Source organism: Astatotilapia calliptera, chromosome 5 (assembly GCF_964374335.1).
Source record: "Astatotilapia calliptera chromosome 5, fAstCal68.1, whole genome shotgun sequence".
Classification (NCBI taxonomy): domain Eukaryota; kingdom Metazoa; phylum Chordata; class Actinopteri; order Cichliformes; family Cichlidae; genus Astatotilapia; species Astatotilapia calliptera.
In genome coordinates this window covers 36542215-36567822 of record NC_137426.1, presented here as the reverse complement: position 1 = coordinate 36567822, position 25608 = coordinate 36542215, and the positions used below count along the sequence as shown (strand labels likewise).

General features: G+C 42.7%; 1 protein-coding gene across 6 annotated transcripts in view; it reads left to right on the top strand.

Moving 5' to 3' along the window:
- Positions 1-25357, top strand: part of setd5 (SET domain containing 5) — a 29446-nt gene extending 4089 nt beyond the window's left edge. For 2 of the 6 annotated variants that reach the window (XM_026169102.2, XM_026169101.2), the window contains exons 2-25: positions 8619-8882; positions 10331-10433; positions 10831-11087; positions 11313-11374; positions 11461-11648; positions 12286-12324; positions 12435-12725; positions 14017-14165; positions 14269-14386; positions 14502-14611; positions 14711-14963; positions 15204-15284; positions 15371-15532; positions 15617-15991; positions 16427-16687; positions 16836-16953; positions 17139-17368; positions 17733-17789; positions 17899-18378; positions 18754-18846; positions 20938-21224; positions 21360-21481; positions 21994-22082; positions 22766-25357. In XM_026169102.2, coding sequence (XP_026024887.1) covers positions 8812-8882; positions 10331-10433; positions 10831-11087; positions 11313-11374; positions 11461-11648; positions 12286-12324; positions 12435-12725; positions 14017-14165; positions 14269-14386; positions 14502-14611; positions 14711-14963; positions 15204-15284; positions 15371-15532; positions 15617-15991; positions 16427-16687; positions 16836-16953; positions 17139-17368; positions 17733-17789; positions 17899-18378; positions 18754-18846; positions 20938-21224; positions 21360-21481; positions 21994-22082; positions 22766-23326 — 4557 coding nt within the window. In that variant the 5' untranslated portion in view covers positions 8619-8811 and the 3' untranslated portion in view covers positions 23327-25357. The remainder of the gene's footprint in view (positions 1-8618; positions 8883-10330; positions 10434-10830; positions 11088-11312; positions 11375-11460; positions 11649-12285; positions 12325-12434; positions 12726-14016; positions 14166-14268; positions 14387-14501; positions 14612-14710; positions 14964-15203; positions 15285-15370; positions 15533-15616; positions 15992-16426; positions 16688-16835; positions 16954-17138; positions 17369-17732; positions 17790-17898; positions 18379-18753; positions 18847-20937; positions 21225-21359; positions 21482-21993; positions 22083-22765) is intronic. The other 4 variants (XM_026169104.2, XM_026169106.2, XM_026169105.2 and 1 more) reach the window with 4 other exon arrangements.
- Positions 25358-25608: the final 251 nt, after the last annotated feature.

The following is a 25608-nucleotide window of genomic DNA, read 5'->3' as shown; positions in this document are numbered from 1 at the left end:
GGGCGCAGCTCTTCCTCAGTGCTGGGGGAGCAGTGTTGCAGAGGGCTGCGCTGGTTAATTCTGTTTTGTGCCGAGAAGCAATGCTTCTTGGGAGAATAATGGAGGAGGAGGAGGCGGCTAGGGTTAAAAAAAAAAAAAAAAACACAAGGCTGAAGGGGGGTGAAGCAGGCAATCTATGTAATCGTCTCTTTTGCTTGCTTGCTTGCTCTTTCTCTCTCTCTCTCCTTGTTTTAGTGCACTGTGATGTTGTGTCCTTCATTTCCTTTTCTTTGTCTTACCTCACATTGCTCATCTTGCTCTCTACTGGTATGTGGTTTTGCATACAGCTTGGAGTTTCTGTCTGTCCCGTCCACCTTTTGAACTGCAGGCAGCCATTTTAGACTTCGCCACATTAATCCTGTTTCTTTCTTTCCTCTCCAGTCTTACTGCCTCTTCCAGTGCTCACCACAATAATAATTGTGATGATGATGAACTGCCCAGCTGTTTTGTAAAAAACATCAGATTGGAAAATCTAAAAGGACAAATCTGGATGTGAGTGCCCTGAGGGTGCTGTCAGTCTGGTAGAAAGCTTAAAAATAAAACAGAGCAGAAGGAAAAGCATTTTTTTGGTACCAAAGTCAATCCAGACAAGAGTCTGCTGCAGATGCCCTTTTTTCTAATGCACAACACTGGGACTAAAAATGGGGTAAATGAGTGACCAGTGCAACCTGGGGGGGGGGGGAGAGAGGGAGAGAGAGAGGGACATCTGACTTGGACTATGAAAGGCTTATATATAACAGCAGTTCAAAATGGCTGCCAAGGTCCACTCTTTTCTCCTTTGAGTGACACCTTCCAGTCTCACACCAGAAAGTACAGCATATGTATGCTGCAGCAACGTGGTGGCAGGGCAAGGCCTCATGCCACTCTAGATAATACTGTCACCCAAAAGAGGAAATGGAAATGTCATGTAAATGTGTTTGTCATGCAGTGAGATCACGTGGTGTAGGACAGAGGGTTTATATTATGTCAGAGCATGAGCTTACCTAACAACAAGATTCCTCCTCCTTTTGTGTGTGTGTGGGGGGGGTGGGGAGCTTCCTCTCATACCTTTGCTAGACTACTCCTTGGAAAATATCTCTTCCCACATTTAGTAGTATTTTAAAGGGAATTCTGCTATTCATGAAAACTCGAGTGTTCTCTGAAGCTTTTTAAAATGTTTAGCTTAGTTAGCTCCCCAACAGAGAAATTTTCAGTTGAGGTTTATCACTACAGTAACCCTGTTGGTTATTATCCTTTTAATGTTGCTGTTGTTTTGGTGCGCTGAGTCAGTCTTTAATAGCAGCCCATTTGACTTCGACTTCAGGGGAAGAATGACCATACAGGTGTGGCAGAAAGACACTGTCTGAATTTTGCTTAGTCCTTTGTTTTTTCCTCTTCAGGGTTACTGAGCCTGAAATGGACAGTAGCTGGCTTGTTTGGCTTGAAACAGATGATTGATTTTATGTCATGCTTAGCCCTGCTGTCGACTGCTCTCTCCCTCACCCTTCTTACAGCACCCACTTGGCCTTTGTTCTCTATTGTGTGTCTCTCATCTCCAGTCTGGTCCTGGTCCATTCAGGCAGCTGGACATTGTTGTGTTAATGGCAGGCCACACTGCGCTCCCAGGAAGCTTGACCGCTCAGCATGACAACAGCCACATCATGGCTAAAGTTGAAGCATTATCTAGTGACAGATAAACTCAGCTGCAAGTCACTATAGCATATAATATTCTTAACTGTGTGTGGACCTGATGCTTGCATCACTTATTCATACTTTGTCCCTTTACCCACATGTTTTGAGGTTATGCAGAGTAGGCTTTGTTGTTTATATTTGTGTACAGTTGCCTGAACAGTTGGCTGATGCCTCAGTCAGATCACAGCTTGTTCCAGGAGCATTCTCAGCTGGCTGGCTGTGTGGAAACCATATCTGTTTCAGGCAGCTCTTGCACTTTGTAATTGTGGTTGAAGCCCACGATTATGCTGCTGCAGTGCAGTGAGGGATAGTCTGTAGTCCCAAGTATCTGAATGTTTCATCTTGTTTATTCAAATGTTCTATTTTGCCTGGTTCAAAGATTTCAGGGAAGAGAATGACACAGTTTGGAATAAGCTACTGATTGAGCTGTGTGGGTGATTTTTGCCTTCTTTTTATGAGAATAATAATAGTAATATTTTGTTGCTTGAGAGAAACAAACTGTTATGTCACCATGGCAGTGGAAGCCATTGTTAGTCATATTAAAATGTACAAATGAACTACGTGGATAAAAATACCTTCCATAAAGGCCATCTTTTCATATCCTCCCTTAAGAGGCTCATTATCCTGTAGATGTTCTGTGTTTAGAGAAATCTGCGAAGCAGCATTATAATGCATGTCAAAATGCTCGGTACAAATCTATGTTAAAGTCCCTCACATCCTGTTTAGTGTGTGTGTGTGTGTGTGTGTGTGTGTGTGTGTTTATCATTTTGTTTTATTGTGAATTTGTTTGGGTAAGTGTGAAATAAGATCTGGACTGAGCCATGCTCTCCCTGACCGCATATCCCGTTTGTCTTTAAGCCAGGCCCTATTGATTTGCCTGCTCTTCATCTTCTATTTCCTTTTGCTGTTGCTTAGAGTGCAGTTCAACCTGCACATTTCTGGGGAATGGCAGATATATTCATATCCTGCCTAGTACAGCCAGCATGTGTGCGGGGGCAGAGTGAGGGGGTTGGTGTAATCTCACTGGACTGTACGTGTTGTGGAGGCTTGGTCGGGCACAGGTGGACACTGTGCATGGACATGATGTTAAACTCCAGTTTTGTTTTTGGGGAATTTTTTGCTTTTGTTGTTGTTGTTTTTGTTTATGTTTGTGCCTGTGAAGACCACTTATTGGTTTCATCAAAGCTATAGGTGGCAAGACATGGTGTTTGGCCTGCTTCGCCAGTTAATTTAATGTCTTAGTCAAAATTGTAATGGCACATAAAATAGAAAAAAAAAATGCACGCACAGGTTAATCTTTGTGAAATTGAAATCTGAGAATAGCCACTGGCTTTGTATTTCTTTCATTTTCAGAAAGAAAAATAAAGCCAGTGGTTGTTTTTCAGTGTTCTACCTGTAGTGTAGTGTACCTGTAGTGCCATGTTCTTTGTCTCTTGGAGGTCATTTAGCTCTTAGTGTAGCTTCAAAAACAGTATTTTAAATTTGCAACACTGAAGTCAACATTTTACTGTAAACAAAATGGCCACAGTACATGCTCTAGAGTTTGTTCAGTTGACTTAATTGCATTTATTCCAGTGCTGTGCCTTTCTCACATGGTAATATCAGCATTACCTTAATGCAGAAGTGATATTGCAGTCCTATTCTAAGGCTTGGAGGTGAAGGATTTTATAACTCGTTCTTAAATGCTACTCAAATGTTGTATAGTTCTAGTCAACCACATTACTGGATCATTTTTAGAAGGAAGGTTGGTACTCTAGCCTTCTCGAATGTTGTGGAGATGTACAGCTCATTGTCCTGGTTGGTGGTGTTGAACTGGTCACTGCCATTGTACATTGAAAAAACGAGAATAAAAATTTATCTGAGTAGCATTTCTGGCATAGATTACCAAGGGCAGTTTGTGAAGTTGGCTAGTTGCACCATCTAAAACAAAGCCGTATTCCTCAAGGACACATTATCTGTATTGGGATTGAAAATGTTGGTGTAATGCTTACCAGCAGCAGGTATGATGCTAAACTTTTGAACATTCACCATAGTTTTTTGTTACTCGTTCGATGTGGTAAACCAAATCTGGACTTCCTGTCGTTTTGTAGTTTTTATTGACTTAATCTGTACATTTCTTTAGAACAATGTTTTGTTTTTGTTCGTTTATTTGCCAAATTAATATGGTCCATCATGTAAGGTCGTTATAATTTGGTTACATAAAGACTTGGTTAATAGTGCTGCAGTAGAGGAAATGATCTGGACTAAGATTAAATTTGCCATTCTGTTGTTATTTGTGAAGCACCATGTTAGATTGTGTGTGCATATATGGCCTAAATGTTATGCATCTATCTGCCACCAGATGCCGTCTTGTTGTTGAGAAATGCCAAACATCTGTTACTCTAGGCCTGATCTTATTATTAACACTATTACCGTAGCTTACCTCCACCCGTGTGTGAATGTGAGAGTGAATGAATAGTGGCATTGTAAAGCGCTTTGGGTGCCTTGAAACTAGCCTTGAAAAGCGCTATATAAATCCAATTTTTTATTATTATTATTATTATTATTATTATTATTATTATTATTAGAATTAGAATGAGATCACGGATACCGGTAGCATAAATGAGCTTTATCCGAAAGGTGGATGAGCTCTGGCCTGGCAATAGGATGACAAGTTTAGTCATTCTGGAGGGGTTCAGAGTAGAGCCGGTACTCCTCAACATCGAAAAGAAGATGGCTGTTGCCTCCAGGGTAAGCTGTTCCAGCCTGGCATGTCCTACCAGGTCGAGGCTCTGGCGTTGATCTGGGACGTGCTGGGAATATTACAGTATTTTAGGACCATAAGGCGCACCGGATTATAAGGCGCACTGTCGATGAGCGGGTCTGTTTTCATACATAAGGCGCACTGAATTATAAGGCGCATTAAGCGAAACAAAATCGGATCAAACTTTACTCAGCTTACTCTTTTTGCTTAACTTCCGTACCATTGATTCATTAATATTGAAATCTCTCGCAGCTGCTCCAATCCCTTGTTGTTGCAGTATATTAATGAATAACCTCGTAATGTGGATGGATTATCTCTGTTGTTCTCCTGAAGTTTGGTCCATTTACAGCATCAGGAGCCCTCACGTTAACTTTTATTAAGTAAAAAAAAAAAGTCAGCGTTCATCCCTCCAGCTTCACTGTGTTTATGTTATGCTAACATAGCTGTGTCGCTAGCGATCACATAGCACAGCATTATATACCAGCTAGCCCAACTTCAGTAACCCTACAAACGTCACTGCTGTTTAGTTTTCTGTCTTCATTTATGTTGGAAGTGATAGCAGAGCTGTACGTTTAATTTTTTCAGAAATCTGTCAGAACATGCTATATCATGTTTTTAGGTGGAAACTAGCGAGCTAACTTCCTGCTGACTTCTGTTTTCATGGATGCCTGGATGTTAAACTTAATTGTTACACCTGGTAAAGCAGCAACACTGATAATTTTATTAAAGGTGAAAATTTTTAGTTTTTAACTCTCAGTGATGCTGCAGTGTTCGTTTGACTTTGGGGCCTGAAGCGGACGGAGGACCTGGATTACTCCGCCAGGCGCCTGACTACGGTAGCCGTAATGCTCCGATAATCCATCAAGCGGTGCAGCTTCATAACTTACTAAAGTCATACTAAAACATTTTTGACAGATTTTTGAGCGCCGTGTACCTCATAAAATCGGTTCGAGGTCAGTAAGCACAACCAGAAATCATACATAAGCTGCACTGGATTATAAGGTGTACTGTCAATTTTGGAGAAATTTAAAGTTAAGTGCGACTTACATTGTGGAAAATATGGTATGTCTATGAGCTGGCCTGGGAAAGGCTTGGCATTTCCCTGGTTAAGCTGGTGGAGGTAGCTGACGAGAGGGAGATCTGGGATTCCTTGCTGGTGCTCCCGTGACCCACTTCAGATAAGAAAATAGCTGGATGATGTTGTTTTGTTATTTTAGAGTTTATCTTTTAGTGCAGTGCGTGAGCAGCGTACATCATTCATAGTGTGGCGCATTGTGTTATGCACTATTCAGACGCAGTTCATTCATTTTTCTGATGTTAATTTGTCATATTTTAATAATATATATGCATGCTCGTCACTATATGAAATGTGCTCACTATTTAAACCAGGTATTTGTACAATATACAAAGACTCGTCTGGCATTATGAGAGAGATTTAAGTGACGTTTGTGTCTCCTTATGAGCTGTTCATTTTGTGTGCATGTTCCTCCCCTTTGGACTTGTCTCCGAAATGGCCTCTGTTCTACTGAAGTGAAAAGACTTTGAGCCTTTTGGTAATTTGAGCCCAGTATTCATGGCTGGAGGAATGAACAAGGGAGAGAGGGTGGCGTTAGGGAGGAGAAGCGAGGTAAAGAAAGGCTTTCCTTCTTCGTATGGAATTTACCTCCCTAGCACCCCGTCTGGTTCTTTTGGAAGGATCCCAAGTAGTGAGACTTTGAGTTGGGTAGGCCCAAGGTGTCTATTTCTGAGGCAGTGATCTTCCACAGGGATCGCCAGCAGCTTAAAGAGCCCCTGAATGAGGTGCTCTACTACATGCCATCTTCTAAATATCTAAATCTGAGGCAAACTTCAGTTAGTCGTTGTTTGTCTGTGCTTGTTGTTTGTTTTCATGTATCCAGTAAGTCATGCTTAAAGAGCAGTTCCTGAAAGAGCGAAATATTTTTGTGTGTATGTGTCTTGTGTCCTTATCTGATAGATGCATGGGAGCTGTTTTCTTCTTGTCACCTTCCCATGTGCATAGGCACATGTGCATTTTCAGCTCTATGGTGCTGACATTCTTTTTGACAGTGAGCTGACCTTGACATTATTGGAAGCTCCCAATCTTTCTGTAGTTGTCTTGGGGCTGGGGCACAAGGGCAGCACTCGCTGTAGCCAAGGGACCACTCTAGAAATGTCATGCATCCTGTTGTTCTTAATTAACATGGATGCCTGCTATTAAAGCAGCCTGTTTGAGTGTCGGGCTTACTCTTGTTGCAATGGATCTTATCACTATGGGGTTTTATAAGCTAATGTATCTATTTGCTTGTTTGACCAAGGGATGACCTTGGTGAGAGCCAAATCCTCTCATTGTCGTGTGAACAGCGCACAGGAAGACGTGTTCCTCTTTCTGCAGATCTTGCCTTTAGCTCCGCTTCTGTCAGGGTTGTTGAGCGAGCGCAAGCAGGAGAACAAGATACAGTGTGGGTCAGTGTTTCAGCTAAGTGTGGTCACATGACAAGAGGGATGGGCCTCATCTTGAATGACTCACCTCTACAGCTGTCTGAGCAAAAAAGCGCCTCCTATTGGTTTCTCCATTACTGCATCCTGATGGGAGTGTAAGCAGAGCTGTAAATCCCCTGGTTGTTTTTTCTGCTCTTTGAATAGTCTCACCTCCCTCCTCCATGTTAAACACCTCCGTATGGATAAGAGATGGGCCCATCACACAATGTCCTTATCAAGTTATCATTGTAGACGCAGGCAGATAAATGCTCTCTTCGACTACATGAAGCCTTTATTGTCAAGATGACTCAGCAAATTTGGTTCTTCGTTATTTGTGCAACAGTGGGTTTCCTGTTTAATGTTTAGGTTATGTGGTCGTGACAACCTGACAACACTGTCAGTTTTCAGTCAAGGCAGTAACCTGTTGTAAACTCTGGTAGTTGTTTATATATTAATGTTTATATATGGTAAAGTGCCCTTATAAACAAGCCCTGTCTTTTTCATTAGGGAATGTACATTCAGTTAGTGGTCATCTTTTTGTGTCTAATCAGAAATATGGACTTCACCATAAATGTTGACCTTTGGAAAGCTGTTGGAAAAAAAAATGTTGGAGGCAACTCAGTAACTTATTCATTGTTTAATCAAACAGCTGTGACAAGGAAAGTTGTTTGAGTAGGTATAGAGTCAGCGTTTCACTAAACATAAGTCTGTAGCCTTTTTTCAATGCTGACACTCTGATTCCATAACAGGAAAACCACACTAAATATGAAAATGATTAACAGCTGCATTCAATTTAGCTGTGTGTCCAGGTTCCTGGCATTGCACACACTTTCCCTTTGGTTTACTGCAGTGATTTGCAACCAAGGGTACAAGTACCTTCGTGGGTGGGAGTCAGGGTTGCTTTCGTGGGAAGTAACTGACGGTCCACTCCCCAATGAAACACTTAAATAAACAAAAGTAAGAACAGGAAGTATAAATTAACTGCTAGGTGTCATGAAAAACCTGTAGAAATACACAAACAAATACAAAAATACCTTACTTGGTACTGGTAACAAGTGAAACCTTTTTGTTAAAGGCCTACACGAGAAGTTGCAACTAGCTAACAATAAGGATAAATGAGCAGAAATGTTAGCTAAACATAACAGAAAAAATACTATGTTTAGCAAACAGTTATGTTTTGTAAGACATTTGAAAATTATTAGCTGTAAATACAGTTAGCAGTTAATTATGCTCTAAACATAAAGAGTAAACCATTTGACTTTTCATTTTTAAAGGATTTGACTAAATGTAAATGATAAATACTGCAGTTGAAATGTCAGGCAATAGGTATGGATGAATAGTTGTTGGATGACAGTTTGCAAAAAAGTGAAATGGATATGAAATGTGAGTAAATTGTTCTTGAGTCCAAGATTTTCAGGAAATGGGGCAAAAAGGTTGGCATTTGATGCCTTACTGGAACCGTTTTATATCTGTGCCATTCCTGATATTACATTTAAATCACAATAATACTTCCTGTTTTATAATATTAGACACACAAAGCTGTCTATAGAAGATAACATGTCTATGATTGAATATGCAGTTCATTCCAAGATGCATTGCTTATTTTGAGCCATTCGTTGATTGTCTGTATTCAGGCAATGGATGTATGTAACTGATGGCATGTCTGTCTTGTACCCATTCTTCTCAGGTCCCCCATGACCGTGAGCCGTGGGCTACGGCTCGGCGGCACCCCACCTCTGGAGTGGTCTGTTGCTGTAATTGGGACCCTGTGATTCCTCGCTTCACCTCTCCTCCTTCCCCTATCCCATCCTGTCCCCCCCCTTCCCCTCCCCTTCCTCCCCCCTCTTCCCCCCCTCCCACGCGTCGCTGTGCTGGACGTCATGAGCATAGTAATCGCTCTGGGAGTCACCACACCTGAAACGTCTTATTCAGATATGGCTGCTGGATCAGAGTACGTAGTCAGTTTCAGCAAGGTGTGACTTGCAAGAAATGTTCTGTAAGAGCTGGGTTTTGTTGTTAAGATCATCAGCTCTACTGATAAAATGTTTCCCAACCTCCTTATACTCATATGCGGATGTAACATGGCTTAAATAGAACAAGAGTGCCAGGAAAACAAACTTCCTGTTTAACCTGATTATCTACATGTATTGCTACTGTACTGCACAACAAGGAGTCAGATAAGTTTTCAACCATATCCAGAGATGTCTGGAAAATGTGCGTTTATGTGGAACTATATAATGCTCTAGCTGCTCATTATTTGTTAAACATAAGCGTTAATGTGGTTGAACAGGGAATTTAAGATTGCAAAGATCTGACCAAGGGCAAAAGAGTAAAGTAGCTTGAGTGCTCAGGGCAAAAGAAATGCTGAAAGCAATGGCAGTAGTCATCATAAAGCAGAACATTTTCTTTCTGTTTGAAGGGCATTTCCTGTGTTTGGAAAATGTGATTATTTGTTTCTAACAAAGTATGAATATGATGCTAACCACTGCTGCACCCCCAGTGCCCTCTAAGATGAATTCAAGAAGCGCTTACACAATGCATAATCAAATGTGTTATTTTGAAATAATTTCTAAGGGGACTGCTTTGTACTTTGAACATAAAACTGTAACATGATGTTACATGAAGTCTGTATTTTGATAGACATTGAAAAAAAATACCAGATGTGACATTTTGACATGAATTTTCAAGGTTGTTTTAAGTTGACTTGAGACAACCACTGTCTGTTACACAGACAAAAAGAACAGCCAATATCCAAGAGTTGAATTATTCTCCCTGTGTCACAGGTTCTTATCTTCCACCTCTTATTAAGCAGCTAGATGTATGTTGTTCTTCTCCATGCCCGAACTATTGAATAGCATCTGAAAAAATGTATACAGACAGATCAAGTGAGCACAGTTGCCACTTCTTTGAAGGTAAATCTGCCTACGTGACTGAGGTTATTTGGAATGCAGTTGGACCCTTTCCCATCCAACCCTGTTCATGGCCCCCTTCAGTTTCCTGCAAAGCTCAGGCAGGGGAGTTTAAAAAAAAAAAAAAAAAGACAGACATACTACACACACAGTGGTTATTTATTATTATTATTTTTTTTAACCTTGATGTTAGCTTCAGTATTGGAGTACGAGGCAAGAGTAGGAAAGGTTGTTCCTGGTCTGGTTAGACCTTAACTAAAGGGCGAGGGAGTTGCATAACATAATGGCGGCCCACATTCCATTTCCTAAATTGCTGCTCTTCCAGGCAGGGCAGCGAGTGAAGGATCTTGGTGCCATCTAGTGACTGATCTTTATTAAAACAGATGCTTGTGTAACATTGGTAAAAAAGGCAAAGTGGGGAAATGTCTACAGCATTATCTATGTGTCGCTTACAATGTTTTAAATATATATATATTGTTATTTTTTCCAGCCCTGAGTCAGTTGAAGCAAGCCCTGCAGTGAATGAGAAAAACTACAACAACCACAGCTGTGGGAGCGCACAGAGTCATGGGTATCGGGGGCTACCATATGCTGTGAGTTCATACGGCTCTTCCCTAATCATCAGCTGTAATCATAGCATGTCTTATTGAAGTATTACTTTTCATAATGGGAGTACTTGTGTACAATTGTGAATGTTTTAGTGGCTTAAAATGACCCAGTTTAATCTATCTGATCTTTCCTTTTTCCTAATCTTTTCAAGTGTCTTCTGTTATGATTTCACAATAAGAGTAAAACTAAGAACTGGTGATGTTTGTAGTTTAGATGTATAAATATGAGTCCTGCTATTAGTCTTTGGTAACCACACACTACTTCTGGTATTAACAACTGAACTGTTTCACATACTTGGTTTTTTTTTTTTTTTTTTGCCCTCATTTTCATTCGTCTCCATTTTCCGTTTCCCTTTTTTGCCTGAACACCCGTTGTTTGAAGATGCAACAGTCTTCCGTTGTGTGTTGTCAGGATCACAACTATGGCGCGCCCCCTCCCCCAACCCCACCCGCCTCCCCGCTCTCTCAAACCATCATTCCCCGTATGGATCTCAACGGCGTGGTACGCAGCTCTCACTATCACGATACTGCTGAGGACAACTCGGCCGACAGCGACAGCTCCTCAGAGGAGGATGGGGCCTCCTGGTGTCACTGCAACCTGACGCCGGACGGCCTGCTCATCAAATGCGACAACTGCAGGTGAGACGTGTAAAAGCCCTTCTTGTCTGAATGCTGGAACATAGGTTCCAACTGCTGTAACTGGTACAAGTGTGTAGCACTTAACCTGTTTAATGGAAATAAGAGAAAATTATTTTTTATTAAAATTCAGGCTGTGACAATAATACAACATGCGGTAAAAGCCTTTATGACATCGCCCCCTTTAATTTTTTTTGTCTGATTTGTTTTGTTGCCTTTGTATCACAGGGGACTGGACAGAAGGAAAGGAGTAAAAGGCCAACACAGGAAAAAAACAGAAAATGTCTCAGGTATCACAGTTCACTTCATAAACTACAGTTTTCATCTCAGAGAAGGCGGTTTATCAACACCTGTTTATTTGCTCTTTTTTTTGTAGCTGGAGAGAGTAGCGCAACCGAGAGTGGTGATGAAGAGGTGTCACCCTCCACCATCTCCTATACTGCCACCCAGCACACACCAACCAGCATCAAACTCACTGTCAACAGAGTCAAAAGGAGCAAATCCAAAAAGAGGAAGAAGAGCACAGAGAAGGCCCGTGGAACACAGAAGGCCAAGAAGATTAAAGTGAGTAAAGCAGAGTATGAGAAAATACAGTTTCCCACACACAGGTGCCTGTTATTATTTCTACATGGCTTCATCTTGTCATTGCACGCCCTGCATCTTACAATATTAAGTACCTTGAGGTGACTGTGGTTTGGTGCTATATAAATAAGATTTAATTGAATCAGTTAAAGTATATTAAAATTTCTTCATTCTTCGTTTACAATTTTAGTTAATTTGATGCTAACTAGCTAGCGCACAGCTCTTCCCACAGGCTCATTACATTACTTTTGTGGTTCCCGATGCCAGTCGGCTGCTCTCCGGGAGATCCTCCTGTCCTATAAACTTCAACTGATTGTTGGTTGTTCTTGAAATTGGGAGTATATTAACTGAATGCAATGCTAGCAGGTGGGGCAGATTCAGCTATTCTTATTGTATTTTAATGTTTCATCTAAGAAAATCATCTTTTATGCACACAATACATGCATGGACACACAAACCCTCTCTGCCTCATAAGATTACATTGTGTAAGATCCACAATGGAGTTTGTTTTGTTTTTTTTCTCTTGTGCTGCTTTTCTTGTACTGATATATTGACCCCAGCTCAATTTTTATGATAAAATCTCCATTTCTTTAAATTGGTTTATTTTTCTTTCTTTTAGGCTTTCAGAGAGGGTTCTAGGAAGTCTATGAGGATGAAGGTAACATTAGACAGTTCTAGACAACAGAGCCCATTAAGGAAAAAAAAAATCCTCTCTGTGCATCTCACATAGACTCTTAGACAGTTCTCTTGATCATGACTTTTGTACAGAACTCTACCACAGAGGCTAGTGTGTTGGATGAGAACACAGAAGAGGGATGGGAGAGCAGGATCCGCCAGTGGACAGACCAGTATGAGGAGGCTCTTGCCAACCAGTACAGCGCAGATGTGCAGACACTGCTCCAGCTTCACCGATCAGCCAGTACCACCATCTCAAAGAGCGAAAGTGGTGCCACGACACCTGCTTCAACCACACAGATACATGCCTCAATGGATTCTATGGACACCATCAACCGCACTGAGCTGACCTGTAACAATACGGTTTTGGGCTCACAGATGCAGGTCAGTCCTACAAATAAAACTTTGTATGGATAGATTTTAAAAAAATGTTGAAGAACATCCCAGTCGGTATGATAAGTGACTTAGTTGTGCCATTATGTCTCCATTACTGGTTTTAATGGAATCTGCTGGCTAGGGATGAGAATTAATAAGAATTGAGCGATTCTGATTCCATTATCAATATCACTTATGGATTCGATTCATGCAAATTAATTACATGCTGTGTGGTCAAATGTTTGTGCATGTTGGATGTTTTTCCCCATCTTTGTTGTGATCAGTGTTGGGGCTGTTACTCAAAAAGTAAAGTTAAAAAGTTATTTCACAGAATACTTTCTTAAAAGTAATGCAGTACGTTTCTTAATTACACCCAGGAGAAAGACATTCGATATACTACTCACGTTAGTTTCATCTTACTCTGTAAAATGACCTCAAAGACACTGTCTCATAATTACAATTAACAATATAAACCTGAGGCTACAGCCCCACACACCAACACAAATCCCTATCCTAATGAGGACACAGGATCTTTCTCTTAGTAGTTAGGTATGGACACAAAGCAAAGATGAAAACCACAACAAAGAGACTTTAAAGCATTTGCCACGGTCATTCTAGTGTAGCAGTCTCCACTTAACCAATGTGCTCTCATCCTTTTTATGTCATGAAAGTAATATCCACATCCACGCTGTAGACTGCACCACTATTTTCCTCCTGTGACACACAAACTGAAATCAGCTGATCGTAGCAAGCGTGCAAGAACCCATAACCAAACTAACGATTCCAAGGAATTGGACGACTGGGAACTGGTTCTCTACAAAAACCAGTTCTCGATTCCCATCCCTACTGCTGGCTGCTTGCTAAGATCCAATCGCAATTCTGTTTTCAAAGAACCCAGTGATATTAATTTTATCCTCTGTTATCTTTTCTGATTGACAGTTAAAAATTATCCTTTGTTATACTGACCCTCTGTGCAGTCTTTCACTTCATCCGCTATCTAATAGCCCATTTTAGTTCTTCCCCCCTTCCAGGAAACTTTATTCTGATTGGCTGTTTCTTGCAAGGAAAAGGATTGAACAGGAGCCACTCTCTGAGATTAAGGCCAACCCCTCTCTGTTTCAGGCAATTTTTCTGCTCCTTCGCTCTTCCGGATTTCAGACACTGAGTGCAGTCTGTGTCCAAGAGTCCAAGATTTTGGTTTATAGTTTTTACTTTATACCCTATTTACTTATGAAAGAAGATAAGGAAAAAGTATAATATTTTTAATGTTTGCCTGTCTCTTTAAAAAATAACTTTATAGCTCCAGCTTGGCCGAGTAACACGGGTGCAGAAACACAGGAAGATACTCCGAGCAGCAAAGAACCTGGAGCCGGACACACTCATTATTGAATACCGGGGAAAGGTCATGCTCAAACAACAATTTGAAGTCAATGGGCACTTCTTCAAAAAGTAATTGTTAATGAGCTACTAAACTACAAAATATGTAATCTGAATTTTGTCTAAATACATTGTTTCACCTGTGAACAGCTTTTCACTCTATTTTTCTTTCTAGACCATACCCGTTCGTGCTGTTCTACTCAAAATTTAATGATGTAGAGATGTGCGTTGATGCCAGGACTTTTGGAAATGACGCCCGCTTCATCAGGAGGTCTTGTACACCCAATGCCGAGGTCAGCTGTTAAGCATTTTGAAAAATAAATCTAAATGCTTGCTAGTTAGCAATGTTTGACGTTTTCATTTAATTCTTGCAGCTAAAACAACCCATAAGCTTGCTTTCTACCACAGGTCCGGCATATGATCGCTGAGGGCATGATCCATCTGTGCATCTATGCTGTCAGGCAAATCACAAAAGACTCTGAGGTCACCATTGGATTTGACTACGAGTTCAATAGCTGGTCAGTTGCTGTCCTCTCTGACGTTCTCCTTTCTTTTAATCAGCAGTTTCTGTTTTCTTATTGGGTTTTTTTGTTTGTTTTTTTTTAACAAAATAACAGTAATTACAAAGTGGACTGTGCCTGCCATAAAAGCAACCAAAACTGCCCAGTGCAGAAGCACAACCTGAGCCCTAGGGATAACTTGGTGAGTCCCCCTTCCCTGCCGCCTCCTTCCCCTTTGATTGGTGCTGAGACACGAAGGAGAAAAGCACGAAGGAAAGAGCTGGAGGGCAGTCTAGCTGCTGATGGAAACCAGATGCTGGAGCAGCAGCAACAGGACACCAGCGATCTACAGGGGACCAGTGACACAGAGGTGTGTGTGTGTGCGCGTGGTTAGATTTGATTTTCCAAATAATTGTGTTCAGCGTTGAGGTTAGGCAGCAATAAGAGTTCTACATTAGCTTTAGATTAAAAATCGCCACATCAATAAACACTGCTTCAATACATTTTTGTAAAGTGCAGGCTTGCGGTTTTTTAGAAGTCGTTACATGATTCAATTTGTTGCTTGTCAGGTAAGGTCATTACCTCATGTGATGCTTGTCTGTGCAATTAGGAGAGACTGACAGATGAAGTTAAGGTGGAAGAGGGGGACGAAGGAGAAGTTGATGAAAATGGGGTCATCTCCAATAAAAAAGTAAGTCACATTGCATTTCATGATTTAAGTTGTCCACTCTCGGTAATTCACATAACACTGACTTACATGTCTGCCTGTCCACATAGTCTCTTAACATCCTCGAAAGGAGGAGGAGAAGAATAGGAGGAGCTGAAGTCAAGGAGGAGGGTTTAGAAACTGAGGATGGGGCAGGAAACCCTACAGGGAACTCCTCCATCCCCCAGCACGCTGGAGTTGGGATCAGCACGCGACGCACCACCTATGTTGTGGTCAGTCACGAAGAAAAATTTTAGATTTCTAATTTCTTTTGTGTTCTATATTGAACCAGTTTAATCATTGCATTTATGTTGCAGGAAGCACCATCTATTGAAGAAAAACCCTCCCTCCCCATCCTGCCTGCCCCTGTTGCTCCCCCTAAACCCATAAAACCATCCAAGCCTCGTCCTAAGAGTCGAATATCTCGCTACCGGTCAAGCTCATCCCAGCGTGCCCGACGGCAACGCCAAGCCCTCGCCCAACAAGCTGCAGCAGCTGCAGCAGCAGCAAGGGCAACAACACCAACATCAGCAGATCAGGGTGCTGCTGTGGACGAGGAGGGAAGTCAGGGTGCATACGGTGCTGAACACAGCCACGGGGAGAACAGCCTGGGTGGTCCTCTTGTAGATGGAGATGGCCAAGGCCTTAACTGCATGAACAGAGGCAATCTGCGGTACCCTAAGACCAAGAAGGTAAGACTTTCTACATATACTAAAAGTAATACAGTGGAACCCCGTCATACGAAATTAATTCGTTCCCGAGGGTCTTTCGTAAGTCGAAAATTTTCACAAGTCGAAGCCTTTTGAGTAAACGATAGGCTAATTGCTAACTGCAACAACAATACGTCGTTCAAGTGGAACAGCGAAGCGCAAGTACGAAAGCCAAGGGGGTTGTCACGTGATTCGGAAGGCTTGTGGGCATTGTAGGCATTCTGGGCTCAGCCAATCAGAGCCAGCGGATTTCGTTACGCGGGCATTTTGCTGTAACACGGGCAGAACTATTGCTGTTAAGTGCCTTCGTAACTTGAATTTTTCGTTAAATGGGGTATTCATACATCAGGGTTCCACTGTACAAAGTCCTTTACCTTCTATGAACTATGCAAATGTAACTTTCCATTTTCTTCTCAGTACCTGGTGACAGAATGGCTAAATGACAAAATTCCTGGAGGAGAGAGAATCCACCAGGAGGTGCCTGTTGAGCGCACACTGCGGATAACCACTGACCCCACAGTTCTAGCCACCACGCTGAACATGCTTCCAGGTCTCTCTCAGTCATCACTCATCTGCACCACACCCAGACACTACATCCGCTTCGGTTCCCCGTTCAACCCTGAGAGACGCCGGCCTCGTCCGCTCCAAATGGATGGCACTTACGGCTGCTACAAAAAGGTAAACTTGGAAAAAGGTGTTTTTGGGATGGATGGGTGTGTATCCCACACACAGATTGGATGTTTCACATTTGGTGGCAAAACAAGTGTGTGTTCTTGTCTGTTTTCTCTTTTTTTTTCATAAACCCTTTGTGGTCGTCTTTATGCAGAGATGGATCAAACAGGTGGAGGATGAGAGCTGCTCGGCCAGTGTGGAGGATGGCACAGAGTCCACCTCCTCCCAGCAAAGTACCAGTAGCAGATCCACACCGAACCCCCTATCCAGTGGTAATTGCTTCCACACCTCCATCTGGCTAAGAAAGCACCAAAGCTAGCAGATCAGTGAAGCATGATTCAGAACTCGGCACTAAATGAAAAGTTTGTTTGTAACTGCAAATATGTTTGACTGTTGTAACTGTGGTCCTAGGCTACTTAACGTTCTTGTTGTTTTTGTCATGTTTTTTAAATCACAGAACTCACTGCACCTTTTAAAAAGCGTCGCTCCAAGTATATTACAGAAATAACACCAGCACCCTCGGACCACCTGCTTCGCCCGCTATCACCCATCACCCCTCCACTTCCAGAGGACTCCCTCCACCCACTGCTCCAGACTCCCTGTGGCTCCCTGCTGCCCAACGGTCTGGCCTATTCACCTATGCCCTCACTGCCTGCCAGCCGCTGCAACACACCGTTGCAGTTTGAAGTAAGGGCATAAATATCCACACAGTTTTCTGATGCCTGAGCTTATTTACTATCAAAGTCCAGTGAAATCCAACAGGCCACAAAGGAGAGTTTAGTGATGTACAAATTTCCTTTTCTGTCAGTCCGAGGGAGCTGCACTCTGCTCAGCTGACTCATCTGTGTCAGGACCTGTTGCAACAACCTCACATTACCTCACTTAGTAGTTCAATCTTGTTGCACAGCAGCAAACTCTAGAAGGGCTGTGTGTAAGAGTTTGATGGCCACCACCCCTAAACATCTCAATCTCTTGGTTTTGAACAGATTGCAAGACTTCAGAAAAAGACACACGCTTGGTTTGACACTAATAGACTTTGTTTTGTCTCTAGAACATATCATCCCCTGAGGCGTCTCCTGTCCATCGTCCCGAGTCCATATCCCCTGAGGTACATTTCTTCTCACATATCATGGCACTGATAAAGAAAATGGCTTTACGGTTGACATAACAATGAAGTTTATTTATTTGTTCTTCCCGTTTCCTGTCCTGTCCTTCAGCCATGTCTTCAGACAGACTTTGATGCCTCTCGGCCGCAGTTCCCAGACCTGTCACTCCCCTCCAACATGGAGAGCCCTGTTGCCATGACCTCGGATGATTTTTCCCAATCTGGAGCAGGCCAAGATTCGCAGGGCCCATCTTCTGTAGGGACCAGTTCCCTAAACCCACTGTCATGCCCTTCTTCAGACATAAACCCCCAAAACAGGGAGCAGGCCTTCAGGACAGAGTTCAACCTCATATATACCTGCTCTCCCCTCAACGCAAACCTGGGCAACCCGACAGCCACCGACCGACGCCTCTCCCAGTCAGAAGGGGGATTCTCACCTGCAGATTCCTTCCACGGTTCGATAAGCGGCCAGGGCCTGTTTGGAGAAGTGGGCCCCGGGTCCATGTCACCGTTTGGAGAGCCCCATTTTGGAGGAGGCTACCCTGACAATGGCACACCGCCTCACACCAGCAATCCACCACAAAAAAAGAAGGCAAGTTCCCCATATCTTAATGATACACGGAAAAGATGTTTGAGGTAACTTTGCAGGTAAATCTTAGGGGTTTCTTCTCAGACACAAATAACTTGTGTGAAACACAAACTGAAAAGCCAGAACTCATGATGTGCTTTTCCCCGTGCTCTGTTTGCCCATTAACTTTGTCTTAAATCTGTTTGGTCCCCTGTGTCCGGTATTCAAAACCAAACATCACAGGCATTTAGAAGCTGACCTCTTATGTGTATCTGAAATGATTTCCAGTCTGTAGATTTTACCCTTCCTCCTTTTTCCTTTACTTTCCTCCTCTTGCTCCTCCTCGTTGCTCCTTGACACTCTTTGCCAAGTCTCTCTTCCACTTTTCTTCCAAGGCAGAGGGCCAACCAGCATACCATTAGTCTGCTGACAGGGAAGCCAGATTACCAGGCAATAGCTGTAAGAAGTGAATACAAGCCAGTACAAAATATGGTGAATATTCTCCCTACAACTACATCTTTAGAAGTGTGCATGTAAATATTGTTTCTTTGCATCTGCATACAACACCCACGCCATGCTCCAGCAGCTCTGCCCTCTCCCCTTCTCCAAAACCTACATTGAATTATGATTCTGTAGTTTCCAGAAAGAGTTATTTTGCCATTTCAGTCAAGCTCATTGAAGTGTGTAAGGTTCATCCATTGCCTTCAACACAAGAGACAAATTCCACAAATTGTTATGATGGTGTCGGGTGTGCTCATGCTCCATCTCATCTATGGCTCTTTCCAAACTGGGACTTGTGGTTTATCCACATCCACTGTAAGAGGGGCTAAATTTGTCAAAGTGGTTCACAGCAACCCTCCCCCCCAAAAATGAAAACGGACAGTATCACGTGGCACCAGAAGAGGGGCGTAGCATGGATCAAGGGTCTGACACATGCATAGATTAACATTCATTAATCTTATTGATAATTGTTCTGAAGCTGCTTGGAAAAACTTAGTTCAGTAAAGCAGCAATTGCTCCTCAGACTGCCAGTAACATGTACTTCCTTACTGCCTTAACGAAAAATCTGTGCCTTAGTTGTGTTGTAATCTCAAACCCCTCTGAAATCCTACGCTGTAATTTGATGTGCACCTCCCTGGATATATAACTGTTGTGGTGACACAACCCTCAGCTATTGTGATCGGCCTGTTTAATACCATCAATTCCTCCTGTGCATTTCCGAGTACTTTTCAGCTGCAGTGTTTGAATTCATCTGTTAGAAAATAACAATCATGACCAGAGAGAAAGTCCCAGCATTTTATTGGTTTCTACCAGCTGGCACTGCAGCAAAACAAAACACTAGAAAACGAGCACAAGGTAATTAATCCATACGGATAAAGGGTGTTAGCCACTTATGTAGGTTAAGTCATATGCTATAGAACAGGAGTAAGCAACTCCAGGCCTCACGTGCCGGTGTCCTGCCTGTTTTAGATATCACCCCGGGTCAACGCACCTGAATCGAATGATTATGTCAATACCAGGCCTCTGGAGAACTCCCAGACATGTTAAGGAGGTCATTTAGCCATTTAAATCAGCTGTGGACACAGCAGCAAGGACAAATCTAAAACCTGCTCTAGAAAGACTGACCACAGCCTAAATCTGGCTTCAGTCAGCCACATTGACTTGTTTACTCTTCAACCTAAGTTTCGTTTAAGGTTGTTATATCTCTGCGTTCTTGTCAAAATCAACAGAAGCATAAAAAAAAAATCTTATAATTAACTGCGCTTGGCATTTAAACATTTCATGCTCTTTTAATAGGTGACCATTTGTAGACCTTATTGTGGTGGGGGGGAAGGTAAACTGATAGCTTTTGGTGCTCTGTGGTAACTTCATCCTGACATCTGGTCCCTCTGACAGTACAGCCTTGTAGCTTACCTCACATGTGATGTTAAACTGGTTGAAAGATTCAGGCAAGAGCCATCCATGTCAGTTATATATCTATATATACTATGTGTGTATATATAAATATATATATATATAATATATAGATGTGTATGTGTGCGTGTGTGGTCATGCCACTCCCCTGCCTCTTTCATAACCCTCTGTTCTTTTGTGTCATGATGACATTAAGCTGGGATGAGCACTCTCATTCTCATTGTAAACGGTGCAGGTGTGTGTATGTGTCGTGCGTGTGTGTGTGTGCTCGAACCTTCTGTGGATATGTTTTCGTAGTTATTGTTTCAGCGTGATTGCATCATGGTGTGGTGCATTTAAAGTTGCTTGCTCCTCTGTCAAAGCTTATGTACTAACACTGCATTGACAACGCAACAGTATGTTGTGTTTGAGTCTCTCGTGACTACAAGTCTGGTCATGGAAGAACAACAGATGTCGTTGCTCCCTGCTGGTGAAGGTGTTTCTCTAAAAATTCTTTAATAGTAATTACAGTTTTCAGGTGAGTCCTCTAGCGTGGTGCATGCGGTCTGCCTGTCACTCAGTGCAGTTTTGGTGAATGGTGTGATTGAGCGAGCAGCCTGGCATAAGTGAGTCCATCAGTTCCTCAGCAGCAGGGTTTGAACAGACTCCCTCTTCCCTCTGCTGCTATAGGTGTCTTTGCTGGAATACCGCAAGAGGAAGCAGGGCAGTGGTCGTGACTCGGAGCCAGCCAGCAGCAGCTCCTCTCTGGGTGGCACTTCCACACAGCCTGGCTCCCACTACAACAAGGAGTCCCATCATCCTCATAACCATCAGCAGATGCCGCTTCCAGCATCTCCACAAAGCACCTTCTCATCCTCAGCACACTCCACCTCAGTCCCACACGTAGAGGAAGTCAGTCCTCCGGAGCACCAGGGCTTGTCAGTGCAGTCCAGACGCCAGGACAGCAACAACCAGTGGTGAGAAGTCCTTTTAAAGATGACTCACTAAATTGGCCTTTCAGTACATGTTCGGCTATGTTAATTGCAATAATTCAGAGCCTAGCAGATAAATAAATAAATGAATGGAGATCTCACAGTTGTCTGTTTTCCAAGGATGGTCCCCACTACTGTTGAGCGTCTGAGGGAAGGCCAGGGGGTTCTAGAGCGAGTGCTGAGAAGCTTCAAGGTGGACCGGAGTTACAAGAGGAGTGAAGGCTCCATAGAGAAGGAATCTGGTATGAATGCATTCGACACGTCACAACAACAAGAATATATTGTTAGACTTTATAGACAGCCTAGTATAAAGCAGTATGTTAGGGATGGCTATTTTAAGGAAAATTAGTATTCGCTGTTCGCTGGGTACCATTTGACTGTTTTCTTTTTTTTTTCTTTTTTTTTTTAAAGGACACCCAAAGAATATAGTAATCGTCATCTTTGGCGTCTTTATTTCTTTGTACAGTAGGAGATGATCCCATAGCACCTCTAACAGCTAAAACCTGGTGCTAGCATGTTTTTTTTATTTTATAGTACTTGGTAAATGACTTTTGGCTTTGGCAGTCCCTTACATCCTGCTGTGTGCCATTCTAAAGCAAAGACAAATCTATAGTTTAATACAACAAATGGTCACAAGCAATTTGATTCATTTATATTTTGATAACTGTTGAAATATCTGTGTATGCTCTTTAATTTTCCTTAAAACGTTGCTCTTTTCTTAGTGGTGAAATTGGTTGTCCTGTTTTGTTTTCAGATGTCGATCGATATGAGATGCAGGCAGTGTCCATGGCTTCTTCCACGAAGAGTCCACACAGATACAGCCCCTCTGTTTACTCTCACCAGGTAGCTGGTCCACATCACTTTGAACTTGCTGTCCCTGTTTTGCGTTTGTTGAATACTGAACTTAATTTACAAGCAACTATGACTTCTTGGGTGATTGGCAGAATTTTTTTCAAATTCTGTTCTCCAACCGTTATGAAGGAGACGATCAAAAACAATTAGTCTGCTGAATTCATTTGTCCTATTAAATTCAGCGCTTCCATTTTCTTTAGAGGTGCAGTCATCCCTCTATAGAAGTATGTTTTTCAACAAGATACGATAATAGAGATAAGATGGCCTTTATTAGTCCCACACGTAGGGAATTTGTTGTGTCACTGCAGAAAGTGGGCAGTGTGAAGTTACAGCAGCAAAGTTTAAGAAAAACAGTGGAACAGGATAAGAGATCGTTGTAGAAGTAATAGTCAGCAAGGTTTCGATATTTGACCATGTGTAGCATCACTTCAGGCGTGTCGGCCTTGAAAGATGAATATGGTACCTGAGACGAGACATACTTGAGGAAAAAATTGCTAAAACTTACTTCATTTTAAGAGTGGCTCCCCTCTTAAAATAAAAAGGGGGGTTGTGTTTTTGTTTTTCCCTCCCCCCTCTTCTCTGAAAAACAAATTAAACATCTAGAGCTGGAAATGAGCTGAACAGAAATGTATCAGTGTCACACAGTGTGTGCCTATGTATGTATTTGTGTGCAGGCCACAGAAAGCCACAGACAGACTGACAGCCCGATGTTCCTCCAGCAGACCTCCAGCTCTCCATTCCGGTGTTCCTACAGCCCGTCATCAGGCCAGAATGTCTACCAGCGCCTCTCCTCTTCCCACCAAGGACACGCCCAGGACCACCCCCCAGCCTCATACTCAAGTCCCACCCCCACTTCCTCAACAGACTCCAGGCCAGCGACAGGCTCGCTTCACCAGCAGAGTGGTAGCAGTAGCGCGGATGGAGGCTACAGCAGCAGCCACTTAAAAGCCAGCCTTTTGAACAGCAGCAGCCTGGTGGGGGCTCCTGCCCCAGGATCCCGGGTCCATGGGCAGACTAAAACAGACTCTGGTGCGCAGGCCTCCAAAGGGAGTCAGCATCAGGCACCTCGCAGCCTGAAGTCAGGCAGCCCAGGTCAGGCAGTGCTGCAGGCTAGCCCCAGACTGCTGTCGGCCTCTGGACCGACACACTACCCCCAGCGAGGGACGAACCTCAGTCAGTTCCAGCATTCTTCCCTGCAGGGATCCGGAGTAAGGACACAGTCAGGAAGCTTTTAGGACCTTGTGTGTGTGTGTGTGTGCGCGTGTGCGTGCGCGCGTGTGTGTGTGTGTGTGTGTGTGTGTGTGTGTGTGTGTGTGTGTGTGTGTGTGTGTGTGTGTGTGTGTGTGTGTGTGTGTGTGTGTGTGTGTGTGTGTGTGTGTGAGCTGTGCATCTCCTCAACCCCTGAGGCTGCAGTACAACAGGGATCAGGAGTTTGGGGAGGGCAAATGTACAGACCTAAGAAGAACAAGGACTTGTTTGAGAATTTGTCCCATATTATTTTCTGTCTTTTCTTTTCTTTCTTTTCAGAAGAATAAAAAAATAATTAGCACATCCTGCACAAAGATGAATCATTGACTTTGGACATTATTAGCGAATCAGAGGGAAAAGTGATTTGGCTGACACGTTCAGAGAAAAACAAAGAAATCATATGTAAGTTGAAATTGTTGTTCCTCGAGAGGCTCTATAATGTCAGAAATGAAAACCTTCCACACAAATGTCTGTACAAAGTTCTACCACACCTGTGGTCACTGTGGTATCCAGGTTGGAGAAATGCTGAAATGCATATGTAACTAAAAGCAAGAGTTACAGTTTAAATATCTTGTTTGTTTTGGTCGAGGTTACTTGATTCGGCGAGTGGCCGAGTCTGCGCTGCAGTAATTGTTTAATTTGGTAAGGGGGGAAGACGACCTGTTAATCATCCGTTATATAGATGCATTAGAGAGACGGGGAGTTTGAGCTCTCCCTGAAAACTAGGATCATTCCATATAATTACCAGCTTCCGTTTTCTCAAACATGAAACCAGCCCATTTCCCCCCAGCGACCCAGCCTGTCTTGGTGTTATCTTCTGTTCTCTCACCTCACTGGACTGTTTTGGTTTCACTTTAGGACTGCTCTGATATTATACTTGAGAAATACAGCTCTTTTGATTCATGGTGCTGCATGTTTTGTTTTGTTTTGTTTGTATTTGTTACGATAAGTTTATAATCCAGTTATGTTCCACCCCACAAGGCTGCATTCATCGTTTTTGTTCTCCAAATCTATACACTCATGCAGGAAAAAGAAGGTTATTAGTGGGGCTATATTTCTAAGCCAAGCTGTTGGGTTTTCATACTGCAGAGTTTGTTTTTTTCCTCTTGTCTGACCAATCGTTGCATTCCGTGTGACGCTGAGGGGAATCGGGGGCGAGGATCTCCGAGGGAGCATTTGGATTGTTTCTAAAACCTAGGTGAAGAAAAAGCTGCTATCCTCTCCTGTTGGAGCTGCTTCCCTTTCCACAGAATGCTGTATTTTGTTTGAATTTTTTCCTTTTTAATTACCAACACATACTGACTTGTGAAGAAAGCGACGGTCCCCCGTCGGCCGCAGCAGGACCTAAGACTAATGTCAAGGCGACAAGGGTGGCCGCCTGCTCCCTCACGTTTTTCATTTAGGACCGGATGTGGGGGGGAAATGGCCACGTTTGCGTGGACGACTTCAAGGACCGAGGGGACCAGTTGTGCAACTGGACACCACCACACACCACTACAGCTCACCACCCTCTCCCCTCACTAACACACAGGAGGGTACTCATTTTACATGAATGTTTGACACATATGGAAAAAAATAAAAGTTGTGACCCAAAATTAACCAGCACCTTAAACTGAAAGAGATACGACCTAAAAAACACAATAGGACATTATGTATGATTATGTGTACTTGTATAGAAAGAAATGTGATATAGACTTGTATGGAGAAAATATCGTACACTGAATTTACCGCATGATCTTTGTTTGTAGGGTCTGAGTGACCACCTTTTGTCAGATGGATGGAAGCAAATCATTGGGTCTGTTCTGGGGTTCCTCCAAAATCCAGGCGCTGCGTTTTTTCTGTTGTTTTTGTAAAGATCCTTCTGTTGGTTTGCTTTTATTTTTACACAGATCATAGTAGTAACTATTTCAATTGTTCTCCTCCAGAAGATTTAAAAAGCAAGAGATGTAATGCATTTTGATAATAAAACAATCATGATGGTAATGTATTTTGAAAACTACCATTGTGATGGCATCTGAGGGAGACTTCTTGTGTGATTTGCACCTGTCGAGCTGTCTGAATGGGATTTACATCGTTGGGGCTTGTACGATAGTTAAAAATGGTCAATTTTCCACAGTATTATTGAAAACATTGCAGTCTTGTTTCAGCTAGCAAAATGTCTTCATTCATCTCCATTAACAGGGTTGCTTCTCTTTCAGTTAATAGTTATCAAATGTCAGTGCAACATAATCACTTTGCTTAACCTGCTAGGATTTCTCTGGCTAGAAGA